The 16,313-nt window shown below is 41.2% G+C and overlaps 1 protein-coding gene across 3 annotated transcripts in view; it reads left to right on the forward strand.

Moving 5' to 3' along the window:
• The first annotated feature begins 4,782 nt into the window (after positions 1–4,782).
• Positions 4,783–16,313, forward strand: part of LPIN2 (lipin 2) — a 39,131-nt gene continuing 27,600 nt past the window's right edge. Inside the window, exon 1 of one of the 3 annotated variants that reach the window (XM_042868801.1) lies at positions 4,783–4,863. Coding sequence is in view for 2 of the 3 variants with exons in the window: in XM_042868802.1 (XP_042724736.1) it covers positions 13,762–13,845 (84 nt within the window). In the remaining variant the exon portion in view is untranslated. Of the gene's footprint in view, positions 4,864–13,438; positions 13,846–16,313 lie in introns of those variants that run through there. The other 2 variants (XM_042868802.1, XM_042868800.1) reach the window with 2 other exon arrangements.

Here is a 16,313-nt window from a genome sequence, read left to right on the forward strand (position 1 = left end):
TTTGCATCCATGTATCGCTGTTTAAATTGAACACTGGAGCAGTGTCATTATCTAAGTGCAGGTCCCATACAGAAACACAGGAAGCAGCATTTCCATGCTAGGCGAAATGTTAATGAGAACCCTAGTGCATACAGCTTCTCATGCAGCTGTTACAGAAAATGATAGATATCTACAGACGTATGATTACATCGCTCTGCCACTGAAATACAGAGGTTGGCCTTTCAAAATATTACAAAGCTGCGGGTTGTTTCACACAACTCTTAGCTGCCCTTTGCCCTGGTAATGATTTCAACCTGACTTACCTCCCTGAAAATCCATCACTTCTTACAGCTCCTTTGGGTTGTGAGTCTGTCTCTCGCACGCATTGATGGCAGTAAGTTATAAATAGAATCAATTCTACCATCAAGAGCCTGATCCAATTCCTGTAAAATGCCACAGGGCTTTTTTTTTTTCATGCGTTTTAATAGAAAACATGCTGGATCTTAGAAGAACGCTCTACAAGAGTCCCAAACCTCAGATTAAAAAAGCCCACTTTGCTCCCTGTGAAACTAATGGTGGGTTTATTTTTGCTGTCACTTTAGCACAATCAGGTCTTGAATTTTTGTTGGAAGAAAACTCAGAATTTTCCTGATATTTCAATTAAATGCAGTGACAATGCTTTAAAAAATTAAATTAAAATGGACCAGAGCTTGGTTGAATTTTAGTTGTTGTTATTATTACTACTATTAATCTTGGATAGTTCCTTACAAAGCTGGAAACTGAGTCCATTTCACTTCTAAATTGTTTTGAAATTATTTGCTAGCCACAATTACAGCACTGCTATGCATAATAATCAAAAAACACGAACATTTCAAACATTAAAAAAATATTTTAAATTATTTTTTTACTCTTTGATCTGTAGCTGTTCACAGATGTACAACAAAATGTTCAATATTAATAATAGCAGAAATGCTGAGTATATTGAGGTTTATTATGCTACCACAGTTGATGATTTTTTTTGTTGCAATCACTGTAAAATTTACATCCAGTTCTCCATGATAATTATGGAAATTGTCTCAATCTCTGTCTCTTACATAACGACAGAATGCAAATTATTTCTGAAGCAATAAAATTTCCCATCAAACACAGAACCATTTGGCTATATTTAAAATCAGACACTGGCCACAGTGTTCAACTGAGGTTCCACTTCTGGATCACATCTCTCTGTCACCTATATATGCCATTCCAGCAGTCTGGAACATACTGGAATATTCTTTACAATGTAATTTATAACCATGTAATAAATCCATATTCTAGTATTTAACAGAGTGGGAAGCTGATGTACATGAACTACATTATCTAATCACCTTCCAAAATTATAAAGAGTGTATTTCAAAAATTAAAGATGTGAAGAACAGGCTTTGCACAGCACTGCAGTAAAGACACTATGATTCTACACATCTCTGAGTTCTGAGTATTAGTGCTGGATTTGTTGCCAGTTACTAAGGAAGATCTTTCAGCTGTCTGAGACTGATTAATCATGATTTGCTAATGCATAAAGTGATAGTACTTGAAGCAGCAAGCTGCAAAGTGAGGTCATCCTTAAAGCAATTAGTTTAGGGTGGGCCTCTGCTCTGTGTCTTTGGAAAGAAAGCGAATGCATGGACAGTATTTCATTTAAACTGCACTTGCACTGACTGGACACCCAAAACAAATCTTTCCATACGGCAAGTTGTGTTGCTGAAAGGACAATGAGTTTTAAGAACTGAAGGGGAAAGAGTAACAAAAGTGGTAAAGAGAAAAATGTTAGAGAAACTGATCTGTTCCACAAGTGCTGCTGGAGATGAAGGTGAGAGGCGGGGAAGGGGAAGAGGCTGAAAGCCAGGACAGGAAGGAAGGCACCAGATTCATCTGCAGGCTTCCCTCCTTGTCTCATTTCCCACTTCTTTACATGAGATGTCTTTCCTGTAATCTTCCTCTTCTGCACGTATTCAAGCACATCTTTCCTCTCCTGCTTCTCAGCTTCTGTCTTCTATCATCTATCCTATTTGATGGAGTCATTTCCACTTAATGTCTCATCACTCTCACTAACACAGCAGTAACATACAAACTCCTGCTTAATTAGGTTGTGATTTTGACACAGATAAGGATCTCTACAGTATCCAAATCAGAAGAGAGTTTGTGAAACACCTGACTGACAAAGAATGGAGAAATGTTGCTCAGCTGAGATTTGATATGAGTGTGCTGACTGAGCCCAACACCCTAAACCAACGCAAGCCATCAAGCACAGTGGAACAATCAGTGTGTCTAAATATCTGGGTGTCACAGAGTAGAGTCTTAATGGGGAAATATAACAGCAACACTTGTGGTAAACTGGCAAAATGAGCATAAATGAGTTGGCACGTTTCTTGCAGTCTGGAAGCCCTTGTTTAACTGCCAGAGAGGTACAGCATAGTTCAACAAGGATTGTAAATCACTCACAGATATAAAAAGAGAGATCTTACCTACACCAATATATGTATAACCCCACACAAACAAAATGGAAAAAAAATCTCAGTACAGATGTAGAAAATGCAACCCACCTTTACAGTCTGGTTTTAATCTGTGTCTAAGTACAAAAGTGTAGAGAACATAAAGGAAAATACTGAAGGCTGTTTACTTCTGCAGCCTTCTGGTTGTCTGGAGATGCTAAGTTTGGAAAGGAAAAGATTACCTGAAGGGAAAGCATTGTGTTTTCAAATGAATACCCTTTTAATCAGAAGCTCCTATCCTAGATCAGAAATACAAAAGTGTAACTTACAACTTTGTTACCCCTTTTCAAGTAAAGATTTTTCAGCAAGCTAAGAAGCTAGCCTGCTTTTGGAGTAGGCCTAATTTCATCATAGGGTCTAACTTAAATTTGATATTTGAGGACATCTGATAATTTTAGTCTCTCTTATCTCCCTACAAACTCTTCTGTCTGGTGCTGGAAAGGAGAACTCCCTCAACTGAAAAATCACTTGCTGCTATGACTGACAAAGATAAGATCATGGAAACAAACAAAAATTTTGTTAGAGCATCTGCTGGTGTGGCTTCCCTCACAAACTGAGGAACTAAGATGCCAAATAAGGAACTCAGTAGAGAAGGGAAATAACCTATTACAAATGCTTTGCTTTTTTAACTGAAGCACAGACTATGTGCTTGCAGCAGATGTTATGCTAAGATAGGTTATTATTATAACACTATAATAAAATGGGAGGCACCTTTAGAAAACTGCTGCAACTGGAACATGATTGCACTGAAGGGTGGAAAATTGCTCCATTAATTTGTGTTGCATCCATGTACCCAGTGTCCTAGAAAGTGTTCCAAGACTGACACTGAATTTACAACGTGACAACATAATCAAAATGGATAGGTGTGAAATCATACCTCTCTATATAATACAGTCACCCTGCCCATGTAATTCTGTGCTTGTGTCTTCTTCCATGGACTGCTTGCTTTGAAAAACAGCCTGCAAGCACTGTGGGGATAGATTTTTTAGTTCCATTCTCAAAGGGATTATTTGCAAATAAGCAAAGTGACTATAATCTTTTAGGCAGCTTGTACCAGGCGGTACAGATCAATAAACAGACCTTCTTATCTGTTTGTAGGACTGGCACAAAAGGTTTCCAAAGAGACTTTTTAGAGATATGCAGACTATCATAGTCAACTTTAGCTATGCAGCCCTTGCAAGGCAGCATGTCATTCTGTCAGCTGAATACTCTGTTACTGAGTCTGCTTTTTTAATGTGACAATTATATTAAACGTGTCAGCCCAAAATGGCTCTAGCATCAAAGGAGGAGCAAAGCCAAAATCAAGTCAGTAGATGAGAAAGTAATTGGTAAAGAAAACAAAACAAAAACTAATAGGCAATGGAGAGCAATAAAACACTGATTTCACACAGGGGAGACCTGAGCTATATTTCAAGCTATGCTCTTCTTCCCTTTCTTCTCCGTTCTCCATACTGCAGATTGTTAGGGGTGAGAACATCATCCTGTTTCAGTACGTGTTACACCTCACTACCAAGAGGGACCTCCGGGCAATAGTCTGAGTCAGATCAATAATAACACAAAATCAAGGCAGCAGCCACACTGGCTGAGGGGGTGAATCACAGAAGAGATGGGCAGGGCAGCTGCTGGCCTGACACACATACCTGGCCTGCTGGACACGTTTGGGTTTTGCTGCTCCATCCTGCCATAAACAAACGTGACAGCTCCAGGGCACTCTGGGTACAAGGAAAACTTTCAACAGGACACAGTGAGAGACGCTTAAAGGGGGTGAATCATAGAATCACAGAAGGGCCTGGGTTGAAAAGGACCACAATGATCACGTAGTTTTGACCCCTCTGATACATGCAGGATCACCAACCACCAGACCAGGCTGCCCAGAGCAGGGAAGTGTTTGTTTTTAAAGTGTTTATATTTAAATTTCTCTGTAGCGAGGAAACAACTGTAGGACATGGCTGCCGTTTGCTGCCGCGAAGAAACGCCTCAGACTCAAGGCTAGGTGGCAAGCAGCAGTGACGCTACCACCAACACCCATCGCGCCGCCTGCCCCGCCCCACACACAACACGGCCGCCACCCTTGCGCAACAGCCGCCCTCCCCGCGCACGCTCACTCCTCCCTATCCCCGGTCACGTGGTGCCGCTGAGGTGGCGCGCGTTCGCTCCGCCGCCCGCTCAACTCGACCTCCGTTCTGGCGGTCACGCGCCTCGCGCCGCCCGCCGCAGGGAGCGCGCGCGTGCAAGCGTGCACGCGCTGCGCCAACCGCCGCCGCTTGGCGCAGCTCGCAGCCGGCGCGGCGCGGCGTTTCCCGTCCGCCTCCTTCCATTCATCCGTCCGCGAGCGGCGCCGGCCTCGCTGGAGGTAAGCGGTGAGGCGGCGGAGGGTTGCGGGGGCGGGAGCAGCGACCGTTGAACCCCTGTCACCGTCTGCCGGCGGGCAGGTGTGGCCATGGGTACGGGCCGGGCCGTGGAGGCCTCGGGAGCGGAGCCGAGGGGCCGGGAGGGATGAGTGCCGCCATCCCCTCGGAGCTCTTCAGGTTAAAAATGGTGCTGGGTGCCGTGCTGCATGGCTCCTTCCGTTTGACGGCCGTGCTTTTCTTCAACTGACGCGTTACTTGCGTACCTGCAGGGCATTCTTTCTTTCTTCTTTTTTTTTTCTTTTTTTTTTTTTTTTTTTTCCCCTTCCCTCTTTTTTTTTTTTTTTCTTTTTTTTTTTCTTTTTTTTTTTTAACTTGTTTATCCCCACTGACGGTGGGAGCGTGGAGCTGTAACTGTTGGCCCGCCGCCTTTGTGTGCGCGCCTGAGTTTTTGCCAAGTGCCCACCTCAGGTTGCTGTGTGTGTGGGCAACGCTTCCCCTCGCCCGGTGCTTGCCGAGGACCTGTTGGAGGCGTCCGTGGCTGTAACGGAGTGCTGCTTAAGGGCAGTCCAACAAAATAATGTGATATGCGTACCTGTCTCGTGCGCCTCTTGTGTTTACGCAATGATTTTTTGTGAACAGAATCCCGTTGCTGTTATAAGAGGTGTTTTGTTGGCCGTATCCTGTCAGAGTACTTATTAGGACCTCGTCAGAGAGGAAGAAGGTGATAGACAGCGCTGCGGATCTCCTCCCCTTGCCCATCTCTGTCTAATTTTGGATACTGAGCTCCTGATGTTAGAAAAATATGAGAAAGTGGGAAAATGAGTGAGGTTATACACATTTTAGCAAGGCATTGTGAAAACGAAAGAAATGAAGTCCTGGTATGCTGTCACTTAGTGTTATTGAAAGTGTGAGCGTGGCAGTCTGCATGCACAGAGCCACAGTCTGTGTGTGTGCAGGCAGCCAGCTCCGAGTCTGTCAGTTGTACATCTTCTCTTCCAACTCCTGCTTGGGGGTTTTTGCGTCCCAGAACAGACAGGAATGTAAATTATTTTGCCATCCTTTACAAAGAAAGACAGGGAAATTCTCTTCTAGTGGAGTAAGTGAGTGATCAGAGAGATGCCCAATAAAAACATTAAAATCATAGAATCATAGAATCGCTCAGGTTGGAAAAGACCTTAAAGATCATCGAGTCCAACCACAACCTAACCATACTGCCCTAACTCTAATAACCTTCTGCTAAGTCATGTCCTTGAGCACCACATCCAAACACACACACAGGAATCACTATTATATTGTAAACATGAAAAGTGATAAACTAATTACAATACGTTTATCAGTAAACTCAGAATGTCGGAGGAGCTTGAGATACTTCTTTATGTGGTGTTATTTGTAATTGCAGTCAGAACAGGTAGTGCTGAAGGACTATAGTAAGCTATTATGGTGTTCCTTGTTTAGCTCATAGCATAGCTTTTCAGTTAGGCATACCAAAATGGTTGGTTTTCTTTAATGGCCTCCAAAAGAGGTGGTGTTTGAACTTGTTTTACTCTCAGTACTTAATTTTCTAACAAGCCAAAATATTAGCTTAGTTGTTTGTTATTCTGTACAAGGAAAACATGGATGTGAAATGTTCTAGCATTGCAGCGCTGAGAACTTCTTGTCCTCCCTCCCTACTTGCACATTCCTTTCTGCTCATATAAGGTCAGGATCATTTATGGGGAAATATAAATTGCACTTCTTACACTTGACACTTCCTGAGGCGTCTGAAGTCCCAGAGGCAGCATGCAGTAGCCGTTCTTCGTCTTCTTCTTTGTATCCCAGGAATTACAATCTAGCCCAGGTAAAGTTGAAAGGATTTTGTTCCATGCCACACTGGGAACCTCTGTCAAGACTAGAGATAAAATTAGTTGAGTTGGGTGGTTTTCATTGTTGATGGTATGTTGTTTGTGGAGTATTTTTTTTTTATCCTGGAAGGTGCTTACATACCTCAGACTCTGGATCAGAATTTTCTTCTTTTCTGTTTATTTACACATTAAGTGCAAGTTTGCAGCATGTAGGAAGAAAACAAACAATTCTTCAAGGTCTCACTGTGTGATCATAGAATATCTGAACTAAATTATTAAAGTAGCTTTGGCTTAGATATGTAGTAACTTTTAACCAGTATTTATATATGAACTGCAAGCACTTTATATGTAATTTTCTGAAAGAGATGAAAGGATAGTTTCTGATGTGAAATCTACTGCTCAATGCTAAATATATGCACACACACACAAAAAAAAAAACAACAACCAAAAACTTTCAGATTTGTACAGAGCAGTGACTGTTGCGTCAGTGTATGGATTAGATGCATTTCCGCAGTACTGGGTAAATTCTAGTGGAACAAAGTAGCATATTGTATCCCAATGGCTTCTGCATTTTGTGGTGCTGATCAGGAGTGCTTCTACAAACTTCTGACCTCTCTGCTCTGCAGCTCCCCGAGGAGGGGAGGCAGAGGGAGGTGCTGGGCTCTGCTCCTGGGAACCAATGGCAGGAGGGAGACAGCACAGAGCTGCCAGGGGAGGATCAGACTGGGCACCAACAGGGCACAGGTCAGGCCCTGGAACAGGCATCCTGGAAGGGTGGTTGGTGTTCTGTGCCTGTCAGTGTTCAAGGCGTTTGATCAGTGCCCTCAATAATGTGCTCTTGCTTTTGGTTGATCTTGAAGTGCTCAGGCAGTTCCTGAGCTCGGTCCCTTCCAAATGAGCTATTCTATCTAGCGAGTCATTGAACGTGCACTTCTAAAGCTGTAAAGTAACACAAATGCAGCATATTTATACTTTGCAAATGTATCTATGTTATGTAGGTAAGCAGAGCTTTTAAAAATTTGCAAATAAAATTATTTACTTTGAGCACAGAAAATTGTTGCTGCTATTGCAAAGATTGCTTCATGTGAAAATGAGCATTTCTTCTGCCTAGCTGTGCTCACCCCTTTGTTACAAACATCGGGGATTAGGTTTCTACTGGTGCAGCCAGGCTGGTTTAATATGCAGCTGTCATTCCAGAGTGTGTTTGTGTTTGAAGACAGAACTTACCTGTGCTCTTGAGGGATTAGTGTTTGTCCTTCTTTTAGGAAAAAAAATAGACATGTAACTATTTCTTCTGTTTCTATTTCAAGGGAATTTCCAAGTGAAGGAAGCTAGCTTCCCCTTGTTAAGGATTTTGTTGTTATCAGTATCTTTCAGCTTTGCAGTAATTTGACAATACACCACCAGAAGTTTTCCTGAGTCATTCCCTTCCCTGGAAGCACTCAAGGCCAGGCTGGATGGGGCTTTGAGCCACCTGGTTTAGTGGGAGGTGTCCCTGCCTATAGCAGGGGGTTGGAGCCAGGTGATGTTAAAAGCCCCTTCCAACCCAAACCATTTTATGATTCAGTTTTCCTAAAGCTAAGAGAGATCTGTTTGTTGCTGCGCTCTACTGAGTAAACAGAGATGAGTTTAAGTAAGCATATAGTCCATTTCTTTATCCAAAATGTTGAATTTCAGTAGCAGAAATGTAAACATTTAAAGTGATATTAGAAAAGTCTCTAGTGTACCATGTGATATTTTTGTATCATTCAGTGTGGCTGAGCATCATAAAATGGTTTGGAAGGGACTTTTAGGGTCAGGAAGTCCCAACCCCCCTGCTATAGGCAGGGACACCTCCCTCTAGACCAGGTTGCTCACAGCCCCATCCAGAGTGGCCTTGAATGCTTCCAGGGATGGGGCATCCACAGCCACCTGGTTTAACATAGTTCATACTAGAGCAGTCTTAGGCCATGTCTTTAGACTTAGTAGCCTTCTTTTGATAGTGTTAAGTGTTTCCTCTGGAAATGTAGGGATTTTTGTTTTGTGTTTTTTTTTCTTCTTGGATTGATGGCTATTACAGGCCTTTCAAAGGAAAAATGTAAAGAACCCTTTACAGAGTTCTTAAAAGGAAGAGTTTTGAATAATAAATTGTAGCTGAGATTCCATTATAGAAGGAATAAATTGTTTCTCACTTGGATAACAACAGAATTTAGTTAGCAGTGTGAACTGAAATGTAGTGATATTAAAAATAAAATTCTTAGTGGTCATTTAAAGCCAGTTCTTCAGATGAGAAGTGTGTGTGTTAACAGGAACAAGAAATCTGTCAGGCTGCTTTACAGGTTTACCGTGTCTCATCTGTGTGGTGCAGATGTGCTGTTATGTGCTGTGGGTGAGGAGAGATATCTTTCAGACAGGTATGTGATCTGTGTTTCTTAAAACTTAATAATGCCCATAGATTGTGTGTGATGAATGAATAAGCATGTTCTGCTTTGTTCAGCTAGATTTAATTTTCCTCTTCCAAATATCTCATGCTGTGCATACCTATGTGTGTGGGAATTCAGCATTTTTACCCGATTTTCTAATAAAATAGCATTCATTTCAGTGCAAATTGAATTTATTTTGGTACTTAGGCATCAATTTAAATGATATAGAGTCTGCTAAGTGAAAAAGATTTCTTGTTTATATATAGTATATTTAGAAGTTCGATGTTTCATGTATGTGTTTCAGAATCAGCGTATTTGTTCTGAAGATATGTGCCAGCCTCACTGTGTTTATTCACTGTTAATAGATAGGATGCTTCTCTTGCTTAAATACACGTGCTTTGATTTTGAAATGCTGGAGGGTCGGAAGAAAACGTAAATGCACCTGAGGCAAAGCAGAGCATGGGAAGGCTTTTCTTCCCTCCAGTGGGAAGTGCAGCCAAATAATGGCTGCTCATAAGGGAAATAATTACAGCTTTCTGAAAACATACAGGAAAAGCTTCGTCAGCTTCTCTTACTTTAAGGAGAAATGAGATGGATGGAATTTCTATTCAGAAAATTTGGTTACTGTGTTACGTATGTAGTAATAAGTTCAACAAAGGATGATGTGGCTGTGGGAGAGTCTGCACTGCCAGAAATAGCTCCTCTGTCAAATGTAGCAAGCTTCTGTGTGGATTATGCCTGTGCAGATTTTGAAAGAGTGCAGTGTTGCATTAGCCAGCTTTGCTTTTTCAGTGTCTTGAAAGAAATAAATGTCTTTATGTAGACAAGAATATTTTTTGTGTGAATGTAATAAATTTTTGGTGGCACTGATAGCTTTATCAATAAAACTTGCTGTATAAGCTCTTGAAGATGGAGAAAGAGCTCAAGTTAAGGGAAGATGCTATAATACTGGAATCAGATAATTGTTAGTAAGTCATTGACATACAGCTGGTGACATGTAACAGAAGAGACAGGCCCCTGCAGATTGTGGCCTTTCTTTCACGTTATGCTCCCTTTTATTTTTCTCAGAAATAAATAAATAATAATAATAAAAACCTTAAAAATATTCTAAACTTGAATGCCTATCCAACAGGAGATCCTGCAGAAACTGAACTTAGCTTCTTACATCAGAGATGGAAAGCCAGACATTTGATTTTACTCATTTTTAATCACCAGTTCAGGCGTCAGTGCATTATTGCTGTTATCTCACAGGTGTTTCTCTAGCATCTCTTAACTGCTTAGGTTCTTGTTCCGTGCTGTTGGTACTTGTGATAAGACTTCTCATTCCTTTAGTAGGTTTTGTTGGTTTAGGTTTTATTTTTGTTTTTTTTTTTTCTTCTGTGGAATCACAGGATGGTAAGGGTTGGAAGGGGGGCCTCAAGAATCATGAATCTCCACCCCTCCAACCCCCCCCCCCCCTCCCCCCCTCTACAGGCAGGGCCACCAACCTCCACATTAATACTAGACCAGGCTGCCCAGGGCTTCATCCAACCTGGCCTTGAACACCTCCAAGGATTCCAGTCTGTGTTTTGTCATCTCTATAGGAGAATCAGGAACTCATCCACTTTGTTTGCACTGTATAGCCAAAGCATTAGAAGTGCATGGAAATGAAGAAATAGTTTGGAATTTTAAGATTCTGAAGATCTTAAGGATCTTTTCCATGTCAAAACGAAGATGTAGGATGTAGGCAAAAGTTGTTCCGTGCTTGGTGTATGTATTACGATTTCTTAATTAAAGAAGGATACATTTGCCTCAGTCATTGTCTCAGCAAATTTACCTTGATCTGTGAATGTTATGTTTTTGTGTTTTCATCGATGCTCCTATCTGTAGGATTACTGCTTGCTTCCTTCTTTCCAGAACGTAGAATGACATGTACTGACAAAAGCTGGGGAAAAGTCCTATGGCTGTGCTCTGACCATGCTGTTTCTACAGTTCCCATACAGTAAAATAAAATCACTTTAAATTTTCACTGTCAGCCTTTTTTTTTTTTATTCCTTTGAATCATCACCTGGGATATGTGAATTCAGTTTGCAGGTATACATGTAGCCTATGGAAGAAATGTTTTGAATATACAAAGTATTTATAGAATCATAAAATCGTATAATCCTTATAGTTAGAAGGGACCTCTAAAGACCATCTGGTCCAACTCCCCTGCAATGAACAGGGAACCACAGCTACATCAGGTTGCCCAGGGCCTGATCCAGCCTCACCTGGACATTCTTCAGGGTCGAAGCATCCACCACATCTCTGGGTAACCTGTTCCAGTGCCTCACCACTCTCACTGTAAAAGGCTTTTTTCCTTATATCTAACCTAAATCTCTCCTCTTTAAGCTTGAAGCTGTTTCCCCTTGTTCTATCACCACAGATCCTGCTGAAGAATCTGTTTCCTTCCTTCCTATAGCTCTCCTTTAGATACAGGAAGGCCGCTATCAGGTCATCTCGGAGTCTTTTCTCCAGGCTGAACAGCCCCTGCTCTCTCAGCCTGTTCTCATAGGAGAGGAGTTTCACTGCTTGGATCATTTTTGTGGCCCTCCACTGGACGTGCTTCAACAGCTCTGTGTCTCTCCTGTACAGAGGACTCCACATCTGGATGCAGTACTCCATGTGAGGGCTCACCAGCACAGAGCGGAGGGGCAGGATCACCCTCCTCACCCTGCTGGCTACGCTTCTTTCGATGCAGCCCAGAATTCAGTTGGCTTTCTGGGCTGCAAGGTCACATTGCTGGCTTGTGTCCAGTTTCCCACCAGTACCTTCAGGTCCTTTTTGGTAGGGCTGTGCTTAATCCTTTCATGCCCAACCTTGTATTGGTAGTGGATGTTGCCTTGACTGAGTTGCAAAACCTTGCACTTGGATTTGTTGAACCTCATGATGTTCACCAGGGAAACTCTGCAAAGTCAACTTTTAACTTTGATTAAATTAATCTTAATCTCCTGGACTTTGTTTTCTGTTGTGTAGGTGAAAATAATACTGTATTTCTGGGATGCTGTAAAACTAGATTAATATAATCAACCATGTCATAAATCTTACTGTAGATAAGTATGATTTAAAAAATGCAATCATACTTTTTATCAGGGATTCTGAGTAATGAGCAATGGGATAAGATGTGTAGATTCACAAAAAGCGGAGAAGAAAAGTAATATGGGATGCTGACTGATCTTTGTCAGCACTATTTACTTATGAGACTCATTCAAACACTTGTATGTGCATTCTGAGGCTAACCCACAGTAAAATGGGTTACCCAAAATGAAGAACTGGATTAAGGCTGCAAGGAAAACATAGGAAAGGACCCAGAGATGGGAGCAATTTATTACAACCTTACTGTGGATGTAGCAATCCCAACACTCCAAGCAGGAGCACATCATCAAGACTGATTAATTTTGGCCTTGGGTGTAGTTCTTGAATTATTTTAGGAACCCAAAAGCAATTTGGTTGCGTCCAGTAAAGTGATTTATTGTCTGTGCATCAGAGTTTAACGTATCAATGTAGAAAACTTAAGTGAAGATAGAGCAAAGCTGGTAATAGAATCCTAGATGATCTTTTAGCTTGTCATTCAGGTAGTCCAACAGCTTTCTGTAGCAAACACAGAGTAGCAGCACTGGGGGTGTGGAGAGTGAGAGAAGATGCATGTGTAAGGTAAGGAAGGATGTGTCTATGTTGGGAGAATATCAATTCAGAGAATGTCTCCTATCCCCACATTGCAGGAATAAATAATTTCTCTGTACTGCTACGCTTCCTCAGTTATTTCACCTACCCATGATATTTGGAGAAGTAATATTCCAAAATTCCTCAGATCAGAAAAATTAATTCTTAGTTACGGAGCCAACTATACAACAGATTTGTATGTACTGTCCACATACCCGAATTATACAGCTTAAAACAATTCCGTTTTCATGAAGCAGGAAAATTTCCCCAAGAAACAAAATGTTTATTTTGATGTGTGCTTTAGTGTAGGCTTAATATCAGTTAGCTGTTTCCTGTTACAGTGCTATTTGAAAAAAGGGTGACGAGCAGCCCACAAATAGCAGAGCTGGAACTGCCATCGTATTTGTCGTACAAAACTTGAATAGTCAGGCAGATGAAATGATCAGCAGAGGGAGCGGGCACGTGGGGAGGCAGCTGATGTTCCTGAATGCTGCGCTGCTGGCTGAGCTAGAACTTTGAACGCCGCTGCAGGTGCTGAAGTTACAGCAGAGGTCAGAAAGTCTGCAAGTGAGCTAATGCCCAAGAATCATTAACCAAATCCCTGCTGCTGTTCGTGGGAGCCTCAGCTACAGCCACGTGACTTAACGTCATAGAAGATCATTACCTATCAGTGCAAACATATGGCAAAGTCTGTCCCTGTTATTACTTATCTCAGAGTGCAAGGGGGCTGTGACATTTCAAGCAAAGCCTATTGGTGTGGGAGTTTCTATGTGAGGTTTCTTAAAGAAACGCTTCCTTTTTAACCTTAGTACTGCGTGGGAAAGTGTAGCAAATGTCTTTCTCTAGAAGACCAGAAGTTTTGCATAATTCTCCTATCCCTCTATGGATGGAGAAGAAATGCTGATATGGCATTCTGATATGGCTGTGAACTTCACCTTTACTTGTACTTTGGAAAGTTAGATTGTTGTTTTCTGAGATGAATTTCTCAGAAAAGTATGATTTTGAAGATGACTTCAGTAAAAGTGTTTCTGCCCATGAGAAGGTTCCTTCTGGAATCTTGGTGAGTTTGACACTTATCGCTAATTACGGGTGCCTATAGCATAGTTAAAATATCTAAAAAATTAACAGTCTGTATTTACTAATACAAGGCTACTTTAATCGGGTGTTGAACAGGCTTGCCTGGCTTCTAAGTTAAAACCTATACTTGGGAGCGAAGGCAGGTTTAGTTTGATTTGCTTTCTTTGTTGGCTTGCTGGCTTGTTCTTGTCAAGTAGACTTTGTGCTGCAGTGCTTTTGCTTTGTGTGGTCACATTTTTTCCCCTGGTGATCAGAGTACAAATTAGTAAAACTCTTCAAAAAGACTTTCTCTGGTTAAGCAAAACTGCTACTTCATGGACATATGCAAATATAGGTAAGATGAGATGAACTGGGGGAAGCCGATGTTATGTGTGATTTTTCTTCTTTTCTACCCAATCTCTTGAAAAATAGGCAACTTCTTTACTGTTTTTATCATGTCAACAGTTTACATCACACATTAGACTATCTTTCAATCTTCTAAATGTATCTCAAAATAAGGAGGATGTAATAATATCAATGTTCTTACAAGCTAAGATCTCCGTTTAAGTAATTTTTTTGCCATAGTTAAAAGTCGTAGAGTCATAGAATGGCCTGGGATGAAAAGTACCTCAAAGATCATCTACTTTCAACCCACCTGCTGTGGGCAGGGTTGCCAGCCACTAGACTGGGCTGCCCAGAGCCACATCCAAAGTCATGCCCTCTAGAGCTGTATCTCACTGGAGCAATCTGACAGCTGGCCTCTGAGAAACTTGCAGTCATGTTTTTCTGTTGTTGCAGTTGGCATTTGTACTGTTCAGAACTGGTACACGGTGTTAAAGGTGTCACCTTTGTGAACATGAACCAAAAAAACCCCCAACACTTTGCTTTTACTGGAGTGAAGTGCAGAGGAAACATGAATTTATGGACAATTTTTGCATTATCTATCACGTGTTTTGTATGTGAGCATTCCTGAACAACATAAAATAAATTGTTCAAGAAGACTTGTTGGTTTTGTTGCAGCCAAAATTACTTTTTTTTTTAGTGGTACATGGATGGTAGTTCCCTTCTGCAAAGCCTCTCATTCTTGCTCTGCTAATGTATGCATTCCCTGGTTTGTGAATTCTTAAAATTCAGCCAGCTACTGTGTAGACTATTTCAATACTTAATAAATACTTAACTTTGAGATATAGTCCGATCATTTTTGAGAGCCATTCTGTTTCTCATTCCTGTAGCATGAGGAATTCAACCAGCATACTCAGGGTGAACTTAACAGCTTTGGCTATTTAAGTAGAGGAGACAGGTTTTTATTTAGCTCTTGGACTTCCAAAGTAGCTGTTTCCTTTTGTATTTACTTCTGTGTCCTCCCTTCCTCCTCCTGCCCACCCACAGTTTCAGTTTCTGACTCTTGCTGCACGAGGGCTTCTTGCCGGAAGTTAAACATACAACAGAAAAAACACTTCTTTATAATGTAGAACAGTGTATTTTAAATCCCTTCCTCCATTCCAACTAGCATTCATTTCACTTATGGCTGAGAATACTAATACTATTACAAATTCTTTCTTGCCAACTAGGTAGTATTGCTTAATTAGTCAAAAATAATCTCTCTGGAGTTCCAAAAGTCACAACTTCAGCCTATATACGAGTTCTGGAGTTTGGCTGCATCAAGTAATTGTTTGGCTATCAAAACAAATAAAAACTGAACAGTGTTGTGGAATGTTGCTGTGTTGCTCTTTCTTTACTTGTGTTACTCTTTCTTGTCCATCGAGCATGTCTTGAATTGCAGAACTGATGCCTGAAAGTTGTTGTTACTGTAGGGATAGCAAGTGGCTTATGATGGAAGGTGCCTTGTAAGCCTTGTTTTACAGGAATTGTCTCTCTGGGTATCATTTGGATCACTACCATCCCAAAGCTACTGAAGTATCGACACTTCTGAGGCGTGTAGAACATCTGTTTTTTTTCCAATGGTTCCCCAGAAAACTGGAGAATTAGCTTCTATTCATTATGGTGACAACAAAGCTGCTCTTTGTAACAAGAGAAGAAAGAGAAGTGCCGTAGAAGATACGGCTACAAGCTGATAAACAAGAATATAAAATAGTACCTAGAATTTTATTTGCTGACTATATATAAAGCAATGCTTGTTTGAACAATTCTTTACAAAGAAAGAAAACTTTTATAAGCCATTGTTTTTAGTACTCGATAGGTTCAAAAGTTCATAACTTTGTCATACATAAGTGGTAATTCTGTTTTGTGTTTAAAAAAATATGTTGTGCTGTGAGCTATGTAAATATTACTGAGATTCGGGAAGAAATGACTTTCCTTACCGGAAGGCAAGAATGTATGTACACTAGGCAAATGATTTTAGTCTTATAGCTCTGGGGAGTGATTTTCTGTTGTTAGGAGAGGTCAGGTACATGTCTGTGAGGGAAAACCAGAGTATCTACCAGCTGAACTCAGTTCCTGACGTTTGGTGAG

The sequence above is a fragment of the Lagopus leucura genome, unplaced genomic scaffold (genome assembly GCF_019238085.1).
Source record: "Lagopus leucura isolate 7727_CA_CO unplaced genomic scaffold, USGS_WTPT01 Super-Scaffold_100002, whole genome shotgun sequence".
NCBI lineage: Eukaryota > Metazoa > Chordata > Aves > Galliformes > Phasianidae > Lagopus > Lagopus leucura.